General features: G+C 42.3%; 1 protein-coding gene across 3 annotated transcripts in view; it reads left to right on the plus strand.

Moving 5' to 3' along the window:
- casz1 (castor zinc finger 1) overlaps positions 1-24,388 on the plus strand; it is a 47,240-nt gene that overhangs the window by 11,578 nt on the left and 11,274 nt on the right. For all 3 annotated transcript variants that reach the window (XM_088367369.1, XM_088367366.1, XM_088367378.1), the window contains exons 2-10: positions 1,890-2,459; positions 7,392-8,289; positions 9,558-9,623; positions 13,228-13,318; positions 15,865-16,029; positions 17,731-17,903; positions 18,939-19,807; positions 23,308-23,440; positions 23,771-23,834. In XM_088367369.1, coding sequence (XP_088223495.1) covers positions 1,890-2,459; positions 7,392-8,289; positions 9,558-9,623; positions 13,228-13,318; positions 15,865-16,029; positions 17,731-17,903; positions 18,939-19,807; positions 23,308-23,440; positions 23,771-23,834 — 3,029 coding nt within the window. The remainder of the gene's footprint in view (positions 1-1,889; positions 2,460-7,391; positions 8,290-9,557; positions 9,624-13,227; positions 13,319-15,864; positions 16,030-17,730; positions 17,904-18,938; positions 19,808-23,307; positions 23,441-23,770; positions 23,835-24,388) is intronic.

Genomic DNA, 24,388 nt, shown 5'->3' on the forward strand with positions numbered 1-24,388 from the left:
CTAGCAGCCCCCGCCCCATGCCCCCCCCCCCTCCTTTCCCCCCCAAAAATTGCTGTCCTCTAAAAGGTTACCCTTTCAGCCTTGCTTGCAATTGTCTAACACTAATTTGTTGGTGTAATGTGCCGTTGCTACTTGCCCCCACCCCCAGCTCTCAAAACGACATCATTCCCGGAGTCATTGTTTCACTGAGGAAGTGTGCAATGTAAATACAGTAACTGAGAAAGCATGTGTGGCGAGCGCCGCTTGCATTGTCCGCTGACGGGGTGATTTGTACACTCCCTCCAATGGTATATCCTCTAATGATTCTTTGCAAAAGAAAATGAAAACAGGATTTTATGTTGCGCCGGCGTGATTTACATAATGCCAGCAATGGCTCACGCGTGATTGTGTTGCGTTTTATGGCCGAGGGAAAATGAAGTGGCTTGCACTTGTTATAGAAAGTCAATTGAGTCTTAAAGATAGAACTTTGCAACCTATGATATCATGCATTCCTCTCCAGTGAAATTGCGCGCATATTATGTTAGGCGAGATGCAGAGTCAACACAACGAGAATAAATATCTGCTCCAGCCGGCTGCTGGAGCTTTACGTGAAATGAAAAAAACAGATCACAACTTTTAAAAATATCACGAACGTCGCGTCGCTCCGTCGTTATTTACAACCTCGATAAAAATCTGGCCTTGAGTCAGAGTCTGCAAAATGCCGTTGCAAGGTGAACTTTGGTGGCTCTGGAAATAAAGTGAAAGGTAACAGAGTGCACTTTCTGCCCTAAAAAGGTAGCTCGGGATGTGGAATGCCACAGGCAGCTGTTCCTGCCTCATCAGAGGACATGTTATAAAGATAGACCCACTTGGGTTGAAATAATGCCACCCGTTCCCGCCCCAAAGCGCACTCTATCACACTCTATTGTTCAGAGAGGCCGTCCGAGGGGGAGTCGGCCCGTACTGCACATCCATGTCGCATGTCGCTAACTTGCTGCATGTTTTTTGCATGACGAACTACCGTCACCTTAGACTTCAAACATCAAATCAGTCTCACAGTCAGGACTGAGGCTCATGTTTTTAATCATAAGCCGGTACGCAATTTCATTTTAATCATCGCTTGTGCTCGTAAGTATTTGTTCATATGTATTACATTTGAGGCCCCAATGCTTCATACCTTTGTCTGATTTTGAGTCAAAGTGACTTTCTCCAGAAGAATTGAAGAAATTTAAATGCAAGGAAAAACACATTCGCACAAGAATTAAATAGAGTATTGTTAGCCCAAATCTAACTTTATTTTGACACATTCGTGAGTCATTTCTAGTTGAAAGATACAATCAATAAAAATGAACTTTAATTTTGGCCATGTCAAAGAGCTTGAAGGATTTTTCGAAGTCAGAATAAATTTCTTTGATTGACTCCACTTCCAACGTGTTTTAAAGCTATGCCCTGCTCCCCTCTTTCAGACCGGACCAAAGCCTCTTGAGGTACGAGTGAAGATAACATTTCAGTGTGTCTATAGCTCTGTCATGTGAAGGATTATGTTGCCCGCTTGTACTGTAGTAGCATAGTGGGTCAAGGGATGTGGGGAGGGGGTGATACATATCTGTCTGTGGTTTCAGCTGCCACTGCTCTTTTCTCCTTGTTTTTTTCCACCACCCTGAGCTGCCAGTGGAGGTGCCACTTGGAAAGATATGTACAGTATCTCTGTGTCCTCAACACCCGTGCTCTTTTTAAGTGCTTTAAGGGTTATTAATAGCGGCGGTTACCATTCAATGATCCGTTGTTTTTCCATTGTGATATTTGAAATTCAATGTTGTTTATGACTGTGAGGTTTGCAACGAACCCCAAGGTTCGCCCGTCAAATTGTGACACTCTTCTGATCGACTCTTTTCCTTCTCCTCCCTCAGCTGAAAGGAGTTTATGCACTGAAACGACCTCAGGAAAACCCAAGATGGCCGCCAAAAGGAAAGGTGGCCTAAAACTCAATGCTATCTGTGCCAAGCTGAGCCGCCAGGTGGTGTGCGACAGTAGCTCACAAAATGCCGAAGGAGACCAGAGCGTAGCTGAAAACAGCGAGCGCGGCAGTTCCCACTACGATGACAATGAGACCAACTTCCGCGAGAGCCTGAGCTTGAGTCAGAGCCTGGAGGAGGACCAAAAGAGACGCGAGGCCATCGAAAAGTGGGTGAATGGCGAGTATGGCGAGGAGCCGCCGGCGCCCGAGGGCGGCGACGAGCAGGAGCACGAGCTCCAAGACGGCGACGACGAAGACGCCCCACCCGTAGGTGTCTACATGGTCCAGCCCAAAGGCTGCAGCGACGAGGAGGAGAACAACGGCGAGGAGGCGGAGCCCTTGCTTGGCTCTCAGGATGGCAGTTACCACGACGACAAAGATGCTGACGACAGGCTTTCCAAGCCTGACACCTACATGCCGTCGAGCGAGGCCCCGAGCCGCCAAGCACCCTTCTCCTCTCCAGGTACATTTGGGCTGAGCATCCTCCAGTCACATGGCTCAGCACCCTCACTTTACACATTCCTTTTTGTGGCATTAAGAGGCAAAGGCTCGAAATGCATGTGCGTGCGTGCGTGCGTGCGTGCGTGCGTGCGTGCGTGCGTGCGTGCGTGCGTGCATGCGTGAGAGAGAGAGAGAGAGAGAGAGAGAGAGAGAGAGAGAGAGAGAGAGAGAGAGAGAGAGAGAGAGAGAGAGAGAGAGAGAGAGAGAGAGAGAAAGAGAGAGAGAGAGATTGCCACATGCACACAAGCTTAAGTGTGCCCATCATTGGAGAGTGACACTCTAGAGTTGCATTATGAATAGTCAATGACATTATTACACTAAAGACAGATTCAACTGGCCTGCTGGAGGGGGAACATAGGAACTTGTCAGTGTGTGCTAAACTGTATGAAGAACTTCATAAATGGAGTAGGCTTACAACACCAGGCAGTTGTAGCAGCTGTGCGTGGTCAAGAGCACATGGCGGGGCCGGGCTAAGCTTCATATTACACTCAGGATTACATATTGAGTCTTTGATTGTCCTAAGCTCACTAAAGTTAGCCACTGCTGCACCATCAGCTTCGCTATGCTCTGCAAGCATTATTATCTACCAAGGGATCGTGAATCATCATCAAAACATAGCATCCATGGCCCTCTTTTTAAATCACTCGAAAAGAAGATACACAGGAGAAATGATGTCATTGATCTGGTCCATGGGTATTTTTTTTTTTGTATAGGAACTACTACTTCAACAAACTTTTTCGTATACCAACAGTAAGTTTAATAGTAATCAGTAAATGTTTTTGGAATGTGGGAGGAAAATGAAGCACCCAGAGGGAAACCACGCAGGCATAGAGAGAACATGCAAATTCCCCCAGGCCGAAGATGAACTCAAACCCCATACGTCAAAATTGTGAGGCAGACGTGCTAACCAGAGATCCACTGTGCCAGCCGCTATTTTTGTGTTGAATTAAAATAAGACATTTTCAAACACCTCCTTTTTTTCCAAACATCTGCACGACCAAACCAGTAAGTAAAACATTTTCTGAAAGGTTGGTGAGTACATCGATCTCGCTCATTGTTTTTTTAATCACTACACAACACCAATTAAATAAAAATAATATTTTCAACAGGAAAACATTATTTTGTAAAACACTTTAATGCAAAAAACGAATTTTAGCCGATTATTTAATTGCATAATGGCATAATTGCTAGAATAATTGATTCTAAAATATTATAAACCAACAGTCTTATTTCAAACACAAATTAAAACACTTTATTGCTAAAAACGAATTTTAGCCAATTATTTAATTGCATAATGGCATAATTGCTAGATCTCGCTCATTGTTTTTTTAATCACTACACAACACCAATTAAATAAAAATAATATTTTCAACAGGAAAACATTATTTTGTAAAACACTTTAATGCAAAAAACGAATTTTAGCCGATTATTTAATTGCATAATGGCATAATTGCTAGAATAATTGATTCTAAAATATTATAAACCAACAGTCTTATTTCAAACACAAATTAAAACACTTTATTGCTAAAAACGAATTTTAGCCAATTATTTAATTGCATAATGGCATAATTGCTAGAATAGTTTATTCAAAAATATTATAAACCAACTGTCCTAATTAAAACACAAATTTTCATTTAAGAATGCGCAGTAAAATGTAATATTGCAGATTTGAAAACTAAACCAAAGATAAAATACTAGTTTGGTAGACATATCTAAAAGGAAAAAGCTTTGTGGTGTTCATTTTTGTTCTTATGGTCTGTCAATATGTACCTAGAACACTTTAATGAAAAAAATTGAATTTTAGCCAATTATTTAATTGCATAATGGTATAATTACTAGAAAAATTGATTCCCAAAAAATTTAAACTAACAGTCCTAATTAAAACACAAATTATCATTTAAGAATGCTCAGTAAAAAGTAATATTACAGAGTTGAAAACTAAATTAAAAATAAATGCCAATTTGGTAGACATAGCTAAAAGAAAAAAGCTTCTGTGGTGTTCATTTTTGTTCTTATTGTCTGTCAATATATAACTAAATGTGTCTAAAAGAGTATTACTACAACACTTCATTTTGTTTCCTTCAGACAGAGTTCTTTGTTGATTGTAAGTAGGGCATCTATACTTCTGTGTTTCTGCTCAGCTCACAATTAAAACGTTTTTTTTCTCCCTCTCTCTTTCTCTCCCTCTCCACTGTCGTTCAAAGGCTGATGCGCAGTGCACATAATTATGCATATAAACATAGTGGCTTAATTATCTCTCACAACATCAGTGACAATGTAATTAACAAACATTGCAAGATCAATGAGAGAAACTGCGACCTTCAAAACATTTAACTCCTCTCGCTGAAGCATCGTGCGGGATTTCCTATCAGTGCAAAACTCTTGAATAATTTTCAAGATGATTTCAATGTCGAATGAGCACCCCCGTCTTTATATGCCAGTCAACAGGAAATAAGAAATGCTCATATGAACCAACAAAATCAAAATAAGAATAATGAGGCAATTATTCATATTGTTACTTTAAGTTAGTATGAAATGTAACGTAATGTAATGTAGACAAAAAAATCCATATCTGTTTTAAGCAAGTGCCGGTATGATTCCAAAGTGACAAGGCTGGAAATGTTCCGTCTCGAGATTAGTCCATATATAGCCTCTAGCGTGGACCTTTATCATCAGCGACACCTCTGCCTCTCGTCCCGTTTGCAGACCAGCTATGCCACACTAATGTCCATATTTGGCTTGCCTAAAGGAGATATAATGCCCATCTGTTATCATATCTGCGAGGGAAAATGTGGCCTAATTGTCTCCAATAGAGACAAGGCAGGTCTGCATCTTGTAGCATTTTCAAGTGGAAAAGATAGGGACGATTTTCCAGTGACACCAAAGAGAACCTTCAGTGGGTAAAAGAAAATGAATGAATTAAGATTTCCATGATGTTCATGTTAGAAAGGATCGATAGAACGTTAAACGTCAGTCTGATAGGGCTTGAGTGGGAAAAGTCATTTGCACTGTTTAAAAAAAAGGTTATCGCCTGTGTGTGGCAGCCCTAATCCTTGCAAGCCAACATCATTTGCTTTACACAGATAGCACGCGCACATGGCTCCCTCTTTAAATATACACTACTCGCTCATTTTTTTCTTCGTTCACAGAATGATGATACCGTAAGTAAATAAAATGCTTTCAAAAAGCATATTGGCACCAACACAAATTCCATATGTTTTTTTTATACAATACTTGCACTGGTGTAAAAAAAGGACATGACTCAAAGTCAATACGGATTAATTATAGCAGGGTTGATGTTTACATAAGTGATTATGATATATGTTTAATTTTCGAATTGGCAATTTAAAATGCATGGTGATTGAAACCGTTTTATTATACCTCAAGTAGTGCAGTGGCGCGCCATCTGGTCTTATAACCGGTATAGGCAGGTCTACCCTAACTTTAGAGAAATATGATCCACTGCGTCCTGAAATGACCTGAAAATATACAGCAGCACGAAAGTCCATTCTGACATTCTCAAGTCAGTCACACCTGTTGTGAAAGTTTAGTCCAGTTATGTGTATTGAAGCACATTTAAATGTTGTCAGTTGTACCCCTGCTAAAAAAAAATATTTAAAAAGGTGAAAGGAAACATGAGGCAACTCTAGTTTAAGTTTATGTGAAAACATTTGGTGGAATTATGTGTGGCCAGCTCATTCATTCTTTCATTCATTCCTCTTAAATGTTTCATGCCCTTTTCGATCCACCGCATACTCTTTCACACTGATCCACCACGCAGAAGAGCGACCCCAAAGCAGTGGGTGGAAATTTTGGGATTATTTTACATGCTACGCAGGAGATGTGAAAAGCAGAGCACAGCAACTCATTTAGCAATAACGGAGAAATTGGAGACAGGAGCTGAAATATTTGTGTATTAATTACATGAGTGGTAGGCGGTATTACCTCTGACCAGCTTAAGTGTGCTCTGCGGCTGAAAAAGTAATAAAGCACTTTTTTAAATGGGTAATGGCAGTCATGAGAACTTTGGAGAAAAACATTTTACAAAATGTTGAGCACCATTCTATGTAGGAATGTGGATAATGCTGCCTCGAGGAATTGCCAGAGCATATGTAGTAGTTCTCATAGTGGATCATGAACATGCTGTTCTTTTTAGAAAGCACAAAACACGTGAGTGAGTTTTTTTGGGGGGGGGGGGGGGGGTAGCAAAATATGTGTAGCAATGAATAAACAAGTGAAGAAGTTGAAGGTTGTATAATTGATTCAAAGTAATAAATAGCATTCAACATTGTCAAATACCAACATGCTCGTTCCTAAAGAACAATTACAAAACTACTTTGTTGACAGTTTCAAAAGTTGGAAGTCATTTCTTTCTTCTGAAAATGCAGTGGATATAATTTTTATACATTTACTGTAATTTAACAATTAATACATAATCAATATTCACACAAAAGAATTCAGTTTGTCGTGAATTGATTTAGCCAGAATCAAAACACAATAAGCCGTTTCAAAAATATCCAAGGTTTGTGTTCAGCATTTGCTCGATCAAGTCAACCTGCAAATTCTGCAGCAGCTTAACGTGAAACCAAAACAGGAAAAGCGCTACCTCAGACTGCCTGTTGATTGTTTGTCAAATGAAAACAAAGTACACCAAGCCTGTTGTGCAGAACACTTTGCCAGTATTTTAGTTCATCCAATCATATTTGCGTATTTTATCCTGATATATATATACTGTATGTACTTTTCAGTTTTGTTTTATGATATTTTAAAACTTTGTTTTAGTGATGTAAAATACTGGAGTGATGGGAGACTAATGAAGAGGTCGTCAAGGTTTTGCCTGTATATGATAGTATATACGTATATGATATAAAATATGATCTTCCCATTGTTTCAGGTGAAGCATCTGCCCTCCGAGACTACGCAGCCAACACAATGAACGAGTTTTTGGGAATGTTCGGCTATGATGACCATCATATGCGGGATGAGCTAAACAAGAAGCTCAGCTTTGACAAGCTCAAAGCCCCTACCTCAGACCCCTCATCCCTCAGCAGCGAAGAGGCCTCTCGGCGAGCTCGCTTCTCCAAGTATGAAGAGTACATCCGAAAGCTAAAGGCTGGCGAGAACCTACCTTGGCCCATGCATGCTTCCCCACCCAAACCAGATGACCTCAATTCAAAACTGTCCCAAGACAAAAATTCAACCATGACCCAGACCTCCGGTGGCCACCCAGCGGCCGAGGCTCAGATCTTCCCCACGAGCTTGGATCACAAGCAACAAGGAGGAGCTCCATTGGCTGCCGCACAGTCATCTAATCCCTCTCACTTGCAGAACATGGCCTCCCGAGCCTCCAAGTATGACTTCTTCATCCAGAAACTAAAAATGGGGGAGAGTATTCAGCCCAATGGTAATGCTTTTAAACGACCCTCCAAATATGACCTGGAGAACGTCAAGTTCCTGAACCTTTTCAAACCAGGTGACGGTAGCCCCGACATGGGCGGCGCCATCGCCTTTAAGACCGGTAAAGGTGGCCGCCCTTCCAAATATGACATCAGAACAATCCAGAAGCTGATGCCAGGGAATCCCGAAGGCTCGCTCATGCCCAACATCCTTGCAACCGCACCGGGAAACCCTGGAGCTCCTGGCGTACCCACTATTGGCACAGCTGGGGCCGGCATTGCACCGGGACTCACCGTGGACCAGACGGGCCATATAAGCTTCACCACATCTGACTACCTGAAGTCCAGCTTTTCCAAAACTGACTCCATCACCACTGGCACCGTGTCCTCCGTTAAGTAAGTCTGCTCACATGTTCCCCTTTCCACGAACATGCTCTGCCAATCTTGTCTTCAACATTTGACTTATAGGTGACCGGTAAAATGAGATGAACAATACATACACCTAAAAGTTATTCAACAATTTAATACAACTATTTGAAATAACACACTTGGTGCAGGGTTACAGTTCTCAAAGAAGCAGCTTGGAGCTCCTGTGATTTCACACACACATGTGACTGCTACAACGAGTCAGTTTGCGCTACGTAAAGGTAATTACCTCCGCAGAAGCCAACCGCACTGTAGTGTGAAATAGTGCATGGAGCCCAATAGGACGGCGACATGATGAGTAGCGAAGGCACATGAAGTGTTTACTCGCTGTAGAGGCCCCTCGGAGACTGATTTAGCACAGTCATCGCAAGTGACTGACTTGGTTCATTTTGGCTCGGGTGTAACAACCCTCCCTTTAATTACTTTGGAGCCACGGCTAACCTAGCGGCGAGTCACAGGGGCACATGCAACACTGCCTGAGGAGTGTGCTTTAAAGCAATCCAACGAGAGGTAGGCATGTGTGCCCTAGCGGTACCAAACCACTGTTTGATGAGTTTTAATCTCGTTTCTGCTTAGGTGAGACCTATCAAAGGCAGCGTTCAAGAGCCCTCAGGCGCATCTCCCTCAGGGTCTGCCCTCGGTTGTTGGATTATGGCTCACACGAGCTACAAGCTTGGCTAACTGACCCGTTTAGTGCGAGACATGGTCTGGCAGGACATCCTCCCCTCTGGGCCAGATTAACCTCAGGTCATTCCCCATGTGGAGCTTCACGTGGAGCTAAATGCCGCTGCTGAAAGTGGCATTGTAACTGTCATCCTACAGATAGTTTACTTACTAAGGGAATTTTATCTTGGATGAAAAAAATGCTATCTGTTTGAATCCAGTCCAAATGGAATCAGCTGGGTGTCTGTGTAGTCCCCTGAAGAGGTTAGAATTTTCTTCCGCCAGCCCATTATCCAGTTTTGCATATAAGCACTCACCAAAACACCCCCATAAAAGATTAATGTCCTTTTTGCTCCTGCATTTCTCCTTCCATTGGCTGAAAGGCCATGCATCAATGTGTGCTCCTTCCATCTCTGATTCATATGGCAGGGGAAAATGCTGCTCTGCCACGAGAAAATGTGAATTGATAGTCGAAACTTTCCGCAAGTAAATATTGTGTCACTTTGTGTTTATTAACAACAGGCAGCCCAAACCTGCCATTAATCCTGTCCCTTTTGTGTTTTCTGCCGCGTTAGGAATGGCCTGCCACCTGATAAACCTGCCAGCGACGACGTCAACCTCTACCAGAAATACATCGCCAGGTATGCAAATCCCTCACTGGGTCATGCTAAGCACCCATGAAAACAATACATTCAAACACAGACAAAGCATTTCCATTTCCGCTGATGGTGTTTTATTCAGTGCTGTAACTAGATTCTGCGGTGAAGATGCTCCATGTGCAGTGAGTTGATTAAGAAAGACTTCAATTTATGTGGCGAGTGGGATGAAGGGTAATGAAAAAGAAATGGCTTGATTGTGCCTGTGACTGTAAATGTTTGAATACATTCGCGGAGAGTACATACAGTATGTCTTAAAAACACGCCTTTTATTTTACATGGCCTCGGAGAAAACTAGTTGTTCAATTTGGCGTCAGTAGTCTAAACACGGTAGTCTGATTAATATTGTGTTTGTGGAACATGAATTAAATAGTATAAGGGCCTAAGGGCTAATCTTGTGAACTTTGCATGACAAACCGACAAAAGGTGAGCCGTGATGAAAAGTCGTTACCCGAGCCTTTAAGCACTGATGTCATTTTCCGTCGACAGCAAGTGGCAAAATGGCTGCCATTGTCAAGAACATTTCCGACTTGTCTCCCACTTTAATGATCAAGCTAACACAAGAAAGAAGTGGAGCGTTTGCCTCAATGTGATCAGCACGTGCGTCACAGTCATTGTCTTGGAAGTAGAATACAAGAATGCTGGTAGACGGGGAAGAGAATGGCGATTAGAATGGCGATTAGAATGGCGATGAGGTTATTTGCCTTTCAACACGCCTTTGTAAACATGCACAATTTTTATCAAAGAGATGAATAAAAATAAGTTGGGGCATTGTTGCCAGCAAGTTTTGTTTGGAGAGAGATTATGGTTGCGTTGTGCCACCTTTGTAACAGAAAGCAAATATTCTACTGGTAATAAAGCAAGATAGCAAGATAACATGAATGTGAGTTCAAGATGTATAAGCATAGGGCTTTTCTTTAAATCTGCCTTTGATTGTTAAATGGCTAAAATGTCAGTCAATTACAAAGGACAAAACAAACAAATCAGCGAAGGGGAGGTGCCTTTTGATGGCCACAGAACAATGCCTGAACCCCCCACCGCCACCCCCTTTTCTGGATTCATTTTGAACTGATGCTCAAAGGTGATTATCACGTGTTTGTTTATTCCGTCTAAAAAAGAAAGAAAAGCAGCATTTGAAAAGCCGAAGTGGCTTTGGCGTTAATGATTCCTTCTCCAAGCCATAACATGAAGGGCACAAATCAAAGCCTTGGCACTGACACACACGTGCAAACACACACACGCACAAAAACCTCTTCCTTGGACTGATTACATTTTGCACGAAGATTTAATTAAGGAATTTTTAATGAGGCTTCTGCTGGCACTGCCAAGAACTGTTTTGATATTTGCACTGCATAATGCATAAAATTTGTCTAAACATCTCGGCAGTTGATGCACGGGGAGGCTGCAGATAAGCTCAGATACAGTTTCAATTTCCGTGTTGGGTTGGGTTGGAGCGAAAGAGAAAGGAGGGATGGAAAAATGGGAAAGGAGAGCTCATAAAAAGGGCAAATGTAGCACTGAGTGGGAGGTAGTAACAGGGGCTCTAGGCTCCTCCTTGGAGCACACAAAAAACAGCTTTGTCCACGTGTTTGCGTCCAACACTTGTAACAACAAAAAACGTATCTAACTCCTCACCGCAAAACATTTGAGGCTTCCCTGGTAACGCTTCGTCGCAGTTTTCCCTCTCGCTTTCATGCACCCACGAATTGCGTGGCCACTTTGATCTGTGTCTCTATTGTAACTGGAGATGCGCTGCAATCTCTGCATCGTGGCGTTATTAATATTTAATCTGCAGCTGAATAGCGGCGGCCCATTAGGGCCCCTGACGCGGCAAGTGGGAATTGTCCAGAGGCAAAGTGATACAGCTGGGCAATGAGCGGAGGGGTGGGCCGCAGTCTCGGGGGGCTCTCTGTGTTTGTATGCACGAGGAACACCAGTGTATAGAAAGCACAAATGTTTGAGACATGTGTTGGCTTTATTGCTTTTTAAACCCCCTCTACTATGTACATCTACAGACGCAAAGCCACTTTCACACACATGCATCCAACTTAAAAAAAAAGAAAAATGTAGTGGATATGGCGTTCAATTAGCTTAATGAACTCTGCAAAGTGATCTGTAAATGCAGCTCTGGGATAATCTGAACAAGGAAAAAACAGAAAGCGAGATGGGGAAAAAAATATTACTTAGTCCCCTCACTCCCCCCCAAACACGCACACACATACTCCCTCCTCTCCTCTTGCGCTAGCAGATGGAGTTCTTGGCAGCAGCGGTGCAATGTTTATTTGTGTGTTTTCACTGGTAATTGGAGGATTTTAACAGTCATCATCGTCTGGCTTATAATCAGCGCCATAAAGTTGCTGTACTGTAGCAGGCGGCAGCAGCCTTTTCCTATCGAGCATCACACGAGACAAGATGGTGAAGGGTAAAAAAAGAAAAAGAAAATAAAAAACGGCATGTGTTTACTTCTGAAAATATAAGACCCTTTCCACCCAAATAATACAATAACGACATCGATTTGACAAGGATTTTCACAGCGTCGAGACATAAAGCATCAGGGGGCTTGGGTGTGGGTAATAAGTGTGTCTTACGGCTGCGTTGGCAATAAATGGAGATAATTTGGCTGAAATTGGTGTGACAGACTGGTAAATTGTCGCAGCGGTGGATGGAGTGGGCTGTGAGCATGCGGCGCTACTTTGAAGGTGAGATGCGCGCCATGCCTTTGAAAACTCGCTCACCTGTTTTATTGCGCCTGCTTTCACTGTTGACAGGCTCTTTGATAGCCTTTATTGTCACACATCTGTCCGAAATAGAAGGCCTCTCTTTCGCCCACGACTATGTACAGCGGAGAAATCGTACAAGAAAAAAAACAAGGGGTCAAAGTGCATAGTGCAGAGGTCTGAGCCTTGCTTTCACTAAAAGGACACTGTTTAGCTTTTACAATGCGTGCGTGTGACATTCTCTTTAAAGTGACACGAAACTCGTCTTGTTGGAATCAGGAAACAAGCATTACTCATTTTATGGTCCGTTGGTCCAACCGTTCCTCACTACATCACAATGCTTCAGCGCAAGCTCCGTCTACATTAGAACCACTGCAATGCACTCCTGCAAAGGTTTAGTTGAATTTTGCACAAGACTGCATTTTTTTACATAATTAAACAAGTCTTTTTTTTTTTTTTTTGTTACGCAAACTGAGACCAAAATTAATCTGCCGGCAAGCCCCACGGCATGGATGTGCATTGTCACAGTGATCCTTTTGTTTTGAAACAAACCACATTAGAACTTTGAAAATGTGATACCATTGAATCCACTGGAATGCACAATAATCTCAGTAGGAGACAATCATTTTCAACTCTGTGCTCCTTTCCCATTATAATTATTTTTGCTCTTTTTATTATTCTCATTAATCCTTATTTGCCTTGTGCTTCAGTGTTTAAATGTATCATTGTTCCACTTTACTGGATCGCATGATAGTGAATAACATTTATTCAAAATTCCTTCTGAATTTATGGATTATTGTTGCCAGATTTGAAAAAAACAGAATGACTGACTTTTTGTATTTGTCTCTTGTGTGTCGTTTTCATTTTTTCAGGTTTTCCGGAAGTCAACACTGTGGCCATGTGCACTGTGCCTACCAGTACAGGGAGCACTACCACTGCATGGACCCCGAGTGTAACTACCAGGTGAGCGTGAGTAATCTATCACTTTTTGAACAGAACTCAATGACATGTTTTATGTCCGCTCAACATGAATGCCATCATGGTGCTCTCCCCTCTGGTAGAAATAATGTTGCAACCTTTTAATAGTTTCAAGAACTGAGCCTCATTCGGGAACAAATTGGAGTTCCAATAAAATGTTGTTTTGTCATGCAAAGAAAAAGGAGCCGTGCCTAGACAAACAATGCGATGTGTCATCTTTTGATTATTCATAACATCCTGCCAAATTTTAACTAATAATAAGTTTGTTAGCCTGTGGTTTTCCAAACAAAGCATTGTTTCGTTTGCAAGTGTCTTCTGGCTATTACTGGTGCGAGCTTGAAATGTGTTTATGTTTATGTTATTTATTTAGCAATTTCCATCATTTAAAAATGTACCACTTGTTGTCTCTAATCCCGTTTTTTTTTTGGCCTTTTACCGAGGGTTAGAAAGGAGACAAAATAATGTCAAGTTAACTATATAGCCTTTGCTGGAGCATATGGATTTGTCTTAAATGTCCGTGTATCACCTCTCTGTACCGTTTTCTGACTAAATCCACCACAGCTTTTTTTTTTCGGCCACTGTTTGCGACAGATAAGCGCTCACTAAATATTGATTAAGAGGTGGAAAGCGTAAAAGAGCCAAGTTTTCAGGTTCCGGCTTCGCAGTCTGATGATACGCACTGTGGGAGGAATGCAAAGGAAAATCATTTCATGTCATCGTTTAAAGCGTTAGTTCGGGTTTTCACGGCAATTTGCATGCTTGGGCCTGCGTTGCTCCACTGCTTCTGTGCAAATATTCTCCGCAAGGCACTGTGGGTGTCAATTCCCTGAAAAGGAAAAAAAGCACATGATGAGCAGTCCCTTTCGAAGTGATAACTCATGAAATGTTACATGACACACACTCCTGGAATATTATCCCACTGCCAGCCTCTGGCCTATTGGCTGAGTCTTAACATTCTCCTTTCATGGGCTTGTACATGAGGGACGGTGTGTGCATCTTGCCACACGAGTGGGAATCCTAAAATAAATTGTAGCAAGTGGCTCCCAACCTTCATCACCACTCGCCTGAAAATGAGATCTTTTTCCCAGTCAGCTCTCTCCAAGGCCTATTTTGGACGCCTTGATGGATCGAATATAGGGAGGCTGCTTTTCCACTCGTCTTACGGTCCACATCAGACTGACGCTCCGCCGTGTGGGGGGGGCTTTTTTTCCCCAGGAAAATTCTGAAAGAGCTGTATATTAAGAATCCTAATGAAGTCTTTGCTTTGTGAGTCAAAGGAAAAAATAGGCGGTGGGAAACGGGCCAAGAGCGATGAAGAGGCGCTTTTTTATATTTTGTGCGCGAGTGGAACACAACACACAGCAATTAGCCTACTTTGTAGAGCAATTAGTTGCTTTTCAAAACACTTCTTTCTGATGTTTTCTCCCCTCAACTGGAGATGAATATGGATTGAACACAGAAGTGTCTCATTGATTTGCACGTCTCCCGTTACAGTTTCTGTTACATCAGCTTAAGGCTAATTACAGCAGATTCGGTTGCTGCGGGTCTCCGAGGAGTCACTTTTCTGCTTTCTAACTGCTGCGTGTGGGAGGGATCATTTATTTAGTCATTTTAGATGCGAGGTCTCTTAGCGCATGCACTCATCATAAATGACAGCGAAAGCAAGTGTTCATGAATTTAAATTCCATTTTTAGCAATTGGATGTGAAACCTTATCTCTGCAAATTGAAAGGAAAAATGTTTTTGTTCTCTTGGCTTGTTCATTTCGCTTTCTTTTTTTACGCTGTGCAGCTAACATAATTTTTTTTTTCTAAACCCAGAAACCCTAATTGAATAATTTTTATTGAGTGGTTCATAAAAAAAAAAAAGCTCTTGCTCCGGAGTAATCGGTTGTAACTAGCACAAAAAGCAGTTATGGCTTGAATAAGACCCTTTATCAGCACAGACTGATGAGGCCTGAAAGCCATGAAAAAAACAAATTACAGTCAAAATTGTATATGATGTCCCCAAAAACGTAAGAGTAAGTGTAAGAGTGGACATTTTGAGTATCTGTAAAGAAACAGAACAAGTGATATTTGTGGGAACTTCACACAAGGAAGCCCATTCTGTCCCAGTGCTGCCTGTATTTGAAGAAGACACGTAGCGGGAGGAAAAAATAAAAAATAAAATATATATATATATATTTTATTTTATATATATATAAAAAAAGTATATATTTATATATATATATATATATATATATATATATATATATATATATATATATATATATATATATATATATATATATATATATATATATATATATATATATATATATATATATAATTTTTATTTTTTTATTTTTTGGAGGCGTCTTGCACCCTCCACTCACCATTATAAGCCCCCGTTCCTCAAATGCCAACTGGTCGCTGCAGCTGCTGTTTCCACTGAGATAAAGTGACATGTTACGGATTCTGTGCCTGGTTTAAATAAACACTTAACCTGTTGCTTGACATTCTCCCTCCATTGCTCCTCTCGTCCCATTTGCAGAGGTTTACCAGTAAACAGGATGTGATCAGGCACTACAACATGCACAAGAAGAGGGATAACTCCCTGCAGCACGGTTTCATGCGCTTCAGCCCTCTGGATGACTGCAGCGTCTACTACCACGGCTGCCACCTCAATGGCAAAAGTACCCATTACCACTGCATGCAGGTACATCTTAACAACAAGAAAACGCCTGCAAACAGGATACGCACGCTTGCACATGCTTGTAAAAATCTTGTTTGGCCTGCTATCTACAGTTAAACCAATATTATCCAAACCTAGTCCAAGAGTCAACTTTTATTTGTTGACTGAGTAGCTTTTAACTGGAAATGATTCAAGAGGAAAACTAAGACGGCAAGACAACCTTGTTTGCTTTTTTACTTTTTAAAAATTATTCATATCCCCGAGGAATCTTTGCAGCAATATGAATGATCCTGGTAGCTTTGCATGACCATTTGAATAAACTACACAGTACAGTACATGAGATATGCCTGTATTGAACTAGACATGAAACTTTGTCAAATGAAAATGATCATGAAAAAAAGTATATTTTTAAATTATTTTGTAAAAGTGACTTTCCTCAGTAATACTGCATGCAGTCAAATAAAACTGCTTTAGATCGTAGCTATAGTTTCAAATTGAAACTGTATAAACATGTCAGGAGTCAGTCATCTTTGTCTTCTTCAGTTGAGGAAATCATTGGAAATGAGTAGAATTTTCTGCAAAATATTTAATTTAAGGTCTCAGTGTTGCTAAAAATGAGCAATTGAGTGTATACTGTACATCTACAGTAAATATAGATGCTCCACTGCAACACTGTGGTTTTTGTAGTGCAGCATGTAACACTGGGACATTCCGGTTTGTAGCCAAATATGTCACTTTGAACAATTTCCTATTGAGTTGTTGAGAGTGCATGCTGCAATAGAAACCAGTCAGACGTCAAAGAAAGTTAAAATAGGGCACCAAAGCTAAAAAGTGTCATCTTGATAAAGGCGATGAGTCACTCACTTAAGCAGCAAACGGACACCCACACATTCTTTTCCATCCACAATGAAATGTCTTCGAGAATGTGTATTCAAGTGAACAGCAGGATTCAAGATTGAAGATTAAAACTGATGTGCAAATACACACAAGGCGGATGGTCCCACTTCTATGTTCCCTCGCTCCTTAATTGGCATGGATGAAATTCAGTTAGGTGTTTATGTAAATGCACACATTCTTCATGTTTTAGTACCAACCCGGATGGTTAGAGATTATTCACTCGCCTGGATTTGTTTAACTTTTTTGACTACATCTGCTTAATTTCAACATTTCGTTTTGCTTTTAGCCTGCCTTGCCAGTGAAGGATGTGCTTGACATAGTTTTTTTTTTTTTTTTTTTTAAACATTGTCATTGTTATTAAGACATTTCAGGTCTTGTTTAACAATGCTGACAAGCTGCAGATGTAAGGTCGCACTTGGCAGATTTAGGGAGGAAAATACAGGCTGGTACTCGATATGGAGAAGTTTGCTATTTTGTGTGGGTGACAAACGCCAAGGATGATGTGCTGTATGTTTGCACCAGTGACCAGCCAGCACCGTTAGTCTCAAGGGTTCAACTCGAGATCATCATGTTCCACTTTCTCCCCCTTTAAAGAGTGTTACAGTAAATTTGTGGTGACCTCAGCCTCCAAATATGAGAGGAAAGTACTGTAGTTTCAGGTACCTCTTGCTTCTGAAAGCAGCATCGCTTTCAATAGCAGACCACAAATTAAGTGTTGAACATGAGAACCATTTCTCGGCCGTTTTCTTAACCACACAAAGTGCATCCTTCTTTGACTCCTCTCACAAACGGAAATCCTGCGGTCCGCTCTTTGTCTCCGTATGGCAGGTGGGCTGCAGCAAGGTGTACACCAGCACCTCGGATGTCATGACGCACGAAAATTTCCACAAAAAGAATGCCCAGTTGATCAATGATGGCTTCCAGAGGTTCCGTGCAACAGAGGACTGCGGCACAGTCGGGTGCCAGTTTTATGGCCAGAAAACAACGCACTTCCATTGCAGGTGATGTTTGGCAAATCAAATCGACTTATCTTTTTAGGTTTTCCTCTTCTTTAACATTACATAACCTTGCAAAAAATGTTTGTGCTAACGTTTTTTTAAAAAAACACTTGTAAACTACCATACCCATGTTAACACATCTTTGTAAAGGGTTTTTATTTATTTATTTTATTTTTTTGCTGCCACTTGAAAAGATATGAAAGTCATCTTCTTCTGCTTCATAATGTACATTGTCACCATCTACTGAACTGGAGTCAAACAGCAGCAACTCTTCACTTTGATGATTCCATTTGAAAAAAGAAACGGCAAGTTTATAAAATGAGACTTCAAAAATCATGAAAAATCTAACCATAGTCTGAAACCATGTCAAATGTCAAACAAATCTCACTACTACAGACTGAAAAAAAATGAATTCCACCTCATCAAGTATCTTTCTTATGTCACCACATCCCTACTGAGCTCCCAAAATGGCTCCAATATATCCCACCAGATTGTTCAACTCATTCTGGGGCCCAAGTGTGTGACTGGGCCGCATTTTAGCCACAACTGAGAAGAACGAGTAAATTGAAATAGTGAAATAGTTTCTTACTATTTCTCCACAATTGAGTACGATGCAGTTCACATTCTTTCCACATTTCCAGAAATTATTGTCAACTGTGTCTAATGTTTCAAAACTAATCACAGAATTTGTAGGGTCTTTAAGCAGCATACACTAGTTTCTGTAATATTTACCTGCACGCAGCATTACAGAAGATGCAAGGAGAGCCAGTACTTGGCAAACGACAAACCAACAGACCTGCTGAGGCCCACTTAGTAGTTTGCTCACAACAAAGTATCATGGAACATCCCCCACTGCCAAGCGGTGGCAGAGTGTCAGTCAGCAGTCCCCGACTTGCCTCTTTAACCATTCCTCCAAAACTGTTTGAAGTATATGGACCTCATTATATGGACCTCCAGATGTCCTGTACACGGGTACCCCGGCATCAAGAGTTTATAACAGAACGTCTAACCCTCGCTTTATGCTCCATCTTTTCTCAGGCGCCCCGGCTGCACGTTCACCTTCAAGAACAAGTGTGATATCGAAAAGCACAAGAGCTACCACATCAAGGATGACGCCTATGCCAAAGATGGCTTCAAGAAGTTCTACAAGTATGAGGAGTGCAAGTATGAGGGCTGCGTGTACAGCAAAGCTACCAACCACTTTCACTGCATCCGCTCGGGCTGCGGGTTCACCTTCACCTCCACCAGCCAGATGACCTCCCACAAGCGCAAACACGAGCGCCGACACATCCGCTCCTCCGGCGTCATGGGCCTCTCTTCCACCTTCCTGGCCCCGAAAGACGAGCCGGAAGAATCGAGCAATGACGACCTGATGGACTTCTCGGCAATCAGCAGCAAGAACTCAAGTCTGAGTGCCTCGCCCACCACCCAGCAGTCCACCACTGTATCGCACCTCATGGCCACACCCACTACTGCCGTTTCCTCCTCCTCATCGATGGGCCTCGCCCTCAAGCCTACGCCCTCGCTGCCCAGCGTCGGCCAGCGTATGTCCAGCCTGCTGTCCCAGGCCCTGCCCAGCAACATGCCGGTGGCCCTCTCTCTGTCCAGCAGCACTATGGCTGCTTCCAGCCCCTTCTACTCGCTCATACCCAGGTTGCCTCTCCAGCCTCCTCCACATGCCGCTGGCCTGTTGTCAGCTGTCACATCAGGGGCCCACTCTATGCCCACCGACTCGCTGGCCCAAGGCTGCTCTACAGCGGGGGCGGAGGGAGCCATGGCATCCACCCCGACCTCCTTCTCCAGCTCCTCCATCATGGAGAAGATCTCCACTAGCAAAGGTCTGATATCACCCATGATGGCCAGGCTGGCCGCTGCTGCGCTGAAGACTTCCAATGGATCGGATGCAGGTTAGTCACATCAACGACGATCAGCTGTGCAGTCACAAATCTTAAGATTATTTACCCCAAAATTGACTTGGAAGCTCAAATAGGGGCCGGAGTCCGTTTGCATCAAATGTAGCTGGATAATTGTTAGATTGAAACAACCAACCAACAAGAGTACAACACTGGAGTCACTTTATTTCTACCAAGTACCAGAAGCATGTTCATCTACTCTGGGTTTGTTGTTGATGATGGTTAATGGGATACTCATAATGCATTTGGAGATACTAAATGCGTTGACAGACCCGAATAGACCCTGTGAAAGTCTTTTATGATGTTCAGCGAAGGGGGGGGCGAGCTCTGGCGCCTGTGTGGTGGTGGTTGAGGTGGTTCTTCATCATCAGCTCGCTTATCTGTGTCTGTCTGCGCCCGTTCCAAGTAAATGGAGGTGGAATCAAATTAAGCAGTGGGGGGAAAAAAAAGAACAAAAAAATAATGTTATTTTTCTTGTGAGCGCATTGCAAACTGAATTCTGGGAAAAACAACAGAAATCAGCCAAGCAGAAATGACAGCTGAGATTTTCCTCCTTCCATTAACACAAGATCACAGACACACTTGCACGCCTCAGCAAAGACATGCTTTTTGAAATTCTCACAAAAACATGTCAACATCTATTTAGCATAAACAAATCCACATACACTTTGAGAGGTAATTGTCGTGTTTGTGTTCATCATATTGTGCTCAACCAAGCCAAATGAAAATAAAAAGCAAGTTAGAGCGTTTAATTGATAAAGAACTGCACAGCAGCGCTTTCTTAAATGTTGTCGCAGTGGGGCCTCTTTTGCTGAGCCAGAGCAGGTGGGGTGCATGATCGAGAGATTGGGGGCTGCAAGGGAGAGTGCGTCCGGATGTTGCGACTGGGAAGGAATACAATTCCTAGTGGGAGATCATTGGGGCGCCTGCTCCGGGGGGCTGAGCCGGGCCCAGCCTGTCAGGCTGAGTTCCACCTCTGTGCTTCTAGCAGGTAGTCACAATTGCTCGGAAGGGGTCCCCGCTGAGGGCGGGGTGTCCACAGATGGTCCTTTCCCCACCCCTCTTTATGGCCCAGAGAGAGGCATCAGCTCACATTTCTCTGCTGTTTAGCATCGAACATGTCGAATATCTATTGTGAGGATGTGTGTAGTTGCAGGATGGGGGGGGGACGGTAGAGATGTGGTTTTGCTTTTTGTTTTTGTCTCATCAATGTGTGATTTTTTTCGGGGGGAGGCTAAAATGTTGGAGGAAGTGGTTTTTGCTTCTCTTTCAAAAAAGTCAGCATTCTTGTGGCAATTTTCATTGAGTCTCTTTACCATTGCCTTCACAGTGTGACAGTAAACCTTTTTTTTCTTTGATGGTTGCTGTTTTTAATTAATATTCCTCTCTAATTTACCCCTGCGTGTTTTGCCCAGATATTTGAGCATCTGAAAGGTTTACTAATTAGACACACTGTACAAATGATCTTTCGCAAGCTCTGTGTCTTATCCAGCGCAATTACATGGTGGTACATTATTCCTGGATAATTTCCAGAAAGAAGCTGCTTTGAGTCAAACTCATTTGTACTCCCTCTTTGGAAAAGAAGAAAAAAAACCTCATGATTTGAAACAGAACAAGAGATGCTTGCACTTTCATCTACCCCAAATAGTCAATTTATCCTCAGAGATTTTAAAAGAATTCTTTAATCTGCCTGATGATCATGTGTTGATCACACAGTGACTGGCTTCTCTCTAAAGTCGTCTCTCATTTGGGCTGATTTAATTGTCGGTGACAAGGCTGGCTAGTTAATTTTGTGTGCACTGTGATCAAGTTGGGGGTAGGGAAGGCTGGACTTTGCAAGCCTTCATGACCTCAAAGTAGACGTAAAATTATGAGCTTGAGCAGCGCCCACCCCTCGCCCACAATCCCCTCAAACCACAGCCATTGTCAAGCCCAACTGACATTGACACTTGCCCATCTCCGAGCTTTTAGCTGACAAGGCCCAAGACTGGCCTTTCTACTTCTATTCTGCCTGATATGTCTCTGGGTCATCTTGTAGCACCGAGTGGAGGGAGGGGGCGGGTGGATCATGGTCATGTCCACCCTCCCACCTCACTTGTTCTTGTTTTCTCCCCAGCAGTATAAGAACAGGAGAGCAGCCTCACCAGGATGAGGCCAAGGGCATACACTTGGCTGCCCATGACCTTGCCTGTCATAATCTCTCAATACAAACCCCAATTCCTTACCAGATTCCAAAAGCCTGCTGGTGTTCTAATGTTTTCGTGCCCAAGAGGTGACACCGGGGGGAGGCATACCTTCCGTGCTCCCATTTTTGCAGATAAAACACCACTTATTGTCTACCAAAAGCCTCCGTCTCCCTGCGTTGCCCCAGGACAAATTAATATTTCAATCCCCTGGGGCTTGGAGGAGAAGGTTCATCTTCTTGTCAACATTTCTGCTTTACGTTGTCCTTTTGGGCTTTGTTTATTACCTTCAGAGGCGAGGTTATATTTTCATGACGTTTACATTTCCTCACATACTGGTTGAAAGCCTCCATTTATTAAGTTGCACGTAGTATTGTCATAATCATACTAAACAAAATGACATGTTGTTTATCTTTTACACTACAAAAAAATGCGAAGTCCTTTCCAATATTTTTTACTCGAGAATGTTTATTTTTTCGGTTTTGGGCTGCTGTTTTGGCTAGCACAAGAGATGAAACGGGCTCAGCCATTAACCATTCAATGCAAGTGTGTGAACAAGTGCGTTTCCTGAGGGGAGAAAAGGGAAGCGTCTATTTAAAGAGAGAAACACTTACGAGTGAACAACCGTGGAGGCCACTGTTTGAGGAAATGGTGTTTTCCATGAAAATTTGAAAGGGTAGTGTGGGAGAACAAACAACCGATCGAACATTTTAGTGTGGCCCCCCCCACAAAAAAAAAATCCGGAGTTTTAAATTTTTTTCTATTCTAGATGAATAAATCATTGGCAGAGGTCTTCACTCAACTGAATGCCAGTGAAAATTTCTTCTGCATCTTCCTCCCTTGCGAAGTCTTCCAAATAACGTATTTGGATCAGAATGCGAGAAAGAGGTCACTTTATTTGAACCGTTCTGATTGGCTGTCATCTCCAATCTGACTGTCATAACACCCCTGTTCCTTGTGGGCAGTATTGGCTGCAGGACGTCGCCAGGCCAACAAGGAACTGGGTAGGGTGGAGGAGGGGGGTCCAATCTGAGACTGCCACTTTCCCTCAGCATTAGCATCTCACTTAATGACCAGTTAAGAGGCAGCCCAGCAAATGAGTTGTGACATGTGCTGCAGAAAAAGAAGTATTTTTCCCTCATATCGCCTGCCTCGCAATCAACATTCAAAAGTCTAGACGGCCTGACATAATTTCACAATAATTATCACTCTGAGTTCTCTTTTCGAGCCAAGACAGAAGTCAGATTGGATCTCGTCATAGGATAATAGTGCTTACCAACAATCACGTTGTTGCTTCTCCTTGATCGCCAGGGAGCGGGCAGCCAATGTCAGTCAGCCAGTTCAATCTGGCTCAAGTGAAACAGGAACCAGTGGAAGTCACCTCGGGGGCCTCGCAGGACTCCACACAGGAACACAGTTTGGACCTGAGCAAGAAAGACAACAGGTACACTGAGTCTGAAGTCTTTTTGCAAATAATTGCGAACCACACAAATAACAACTCTGACTGATTGAATGGGAGCCAGAGTTGCTGACATGATTGTTTATCAGAAACACTCCATTTATTCAAATCCTCTCCTGTCTCAATTTTTGTCTTAGAAGAATGTTTCTGCAAACCTTCAACTTCAACTCACAGTCTATCTTTTACTTTCATTTTTTTTTTTTAGGAACAAGTGTTTTCATCTTCATTACACTGACACACCTTGCTTGATAAATAGTAATATTTACTGTTCTCATGCAAATCTTTACTAAACATTGTTCATTTTCCTTGTTCCAGTAATGAATCAAATGGACATGATGTACCAGGGAATGCATCTCTTTTATCCTCGCTTATGAATAAGGTAAGATCCATCCATCAAAGCCCTTTCATCCCAAGACAAATTAGCGGCACACGGCGGGGCCTGTTTGTTTTTTAATGTTTCACCGCTAATAAGATGAGTTTGTATCATTTAAATTTTCCAGCCATTTTTCACACGGTGTAATTTCCATCGCACCTCACACAAATTAATATAATGAAGTAGTAGCTGGCTGCTACACTAGATATATGTTTGTTTTCTGATGAGCTGTTTTGAACTCAAGACTCAATTTTTTCCTTCCCCTTTATGTTTCTTCCCCTTGCCCTGTCTGGCTCTGCATTTATTCACAGTGTATAAATGATATGATTAAAACACTGCTGTAGAAAAGAAGAGAGAGGTGTACTCTCATTTTTTAGCAAGTCCAAATGTTAGGCCATGGAAATTGAAATGTGTGTATGTGTGTTGTGAAGATTAAAATGGACATCGTCTTCCATCACATTAATGGCGGGTCAGCCCCCCCATTTCTTTTTACACATGGGCAAGTGTTCGTGACCTCCTTTCCCATACAATTTTCCCTATGTCTTCACTGATATGGACTT

The sequence above is a fragment of the Syngnathus floridae genome, chromosome 2 (genome assembly GCF_059516105.1).
Source record: "Syngnathus floridae isolate MCC-2025c chromosome 2, RoL_Sflo_1.0, whole genome shotgun sequence".
In the NCBI taxonomy this organism is placed as follows: Eukaryota; Metazoa; Chordata; class Actinopteri; order Syngnathiformes; family Syngnathidae; genus Syngnathus; species Syngnathus floridae.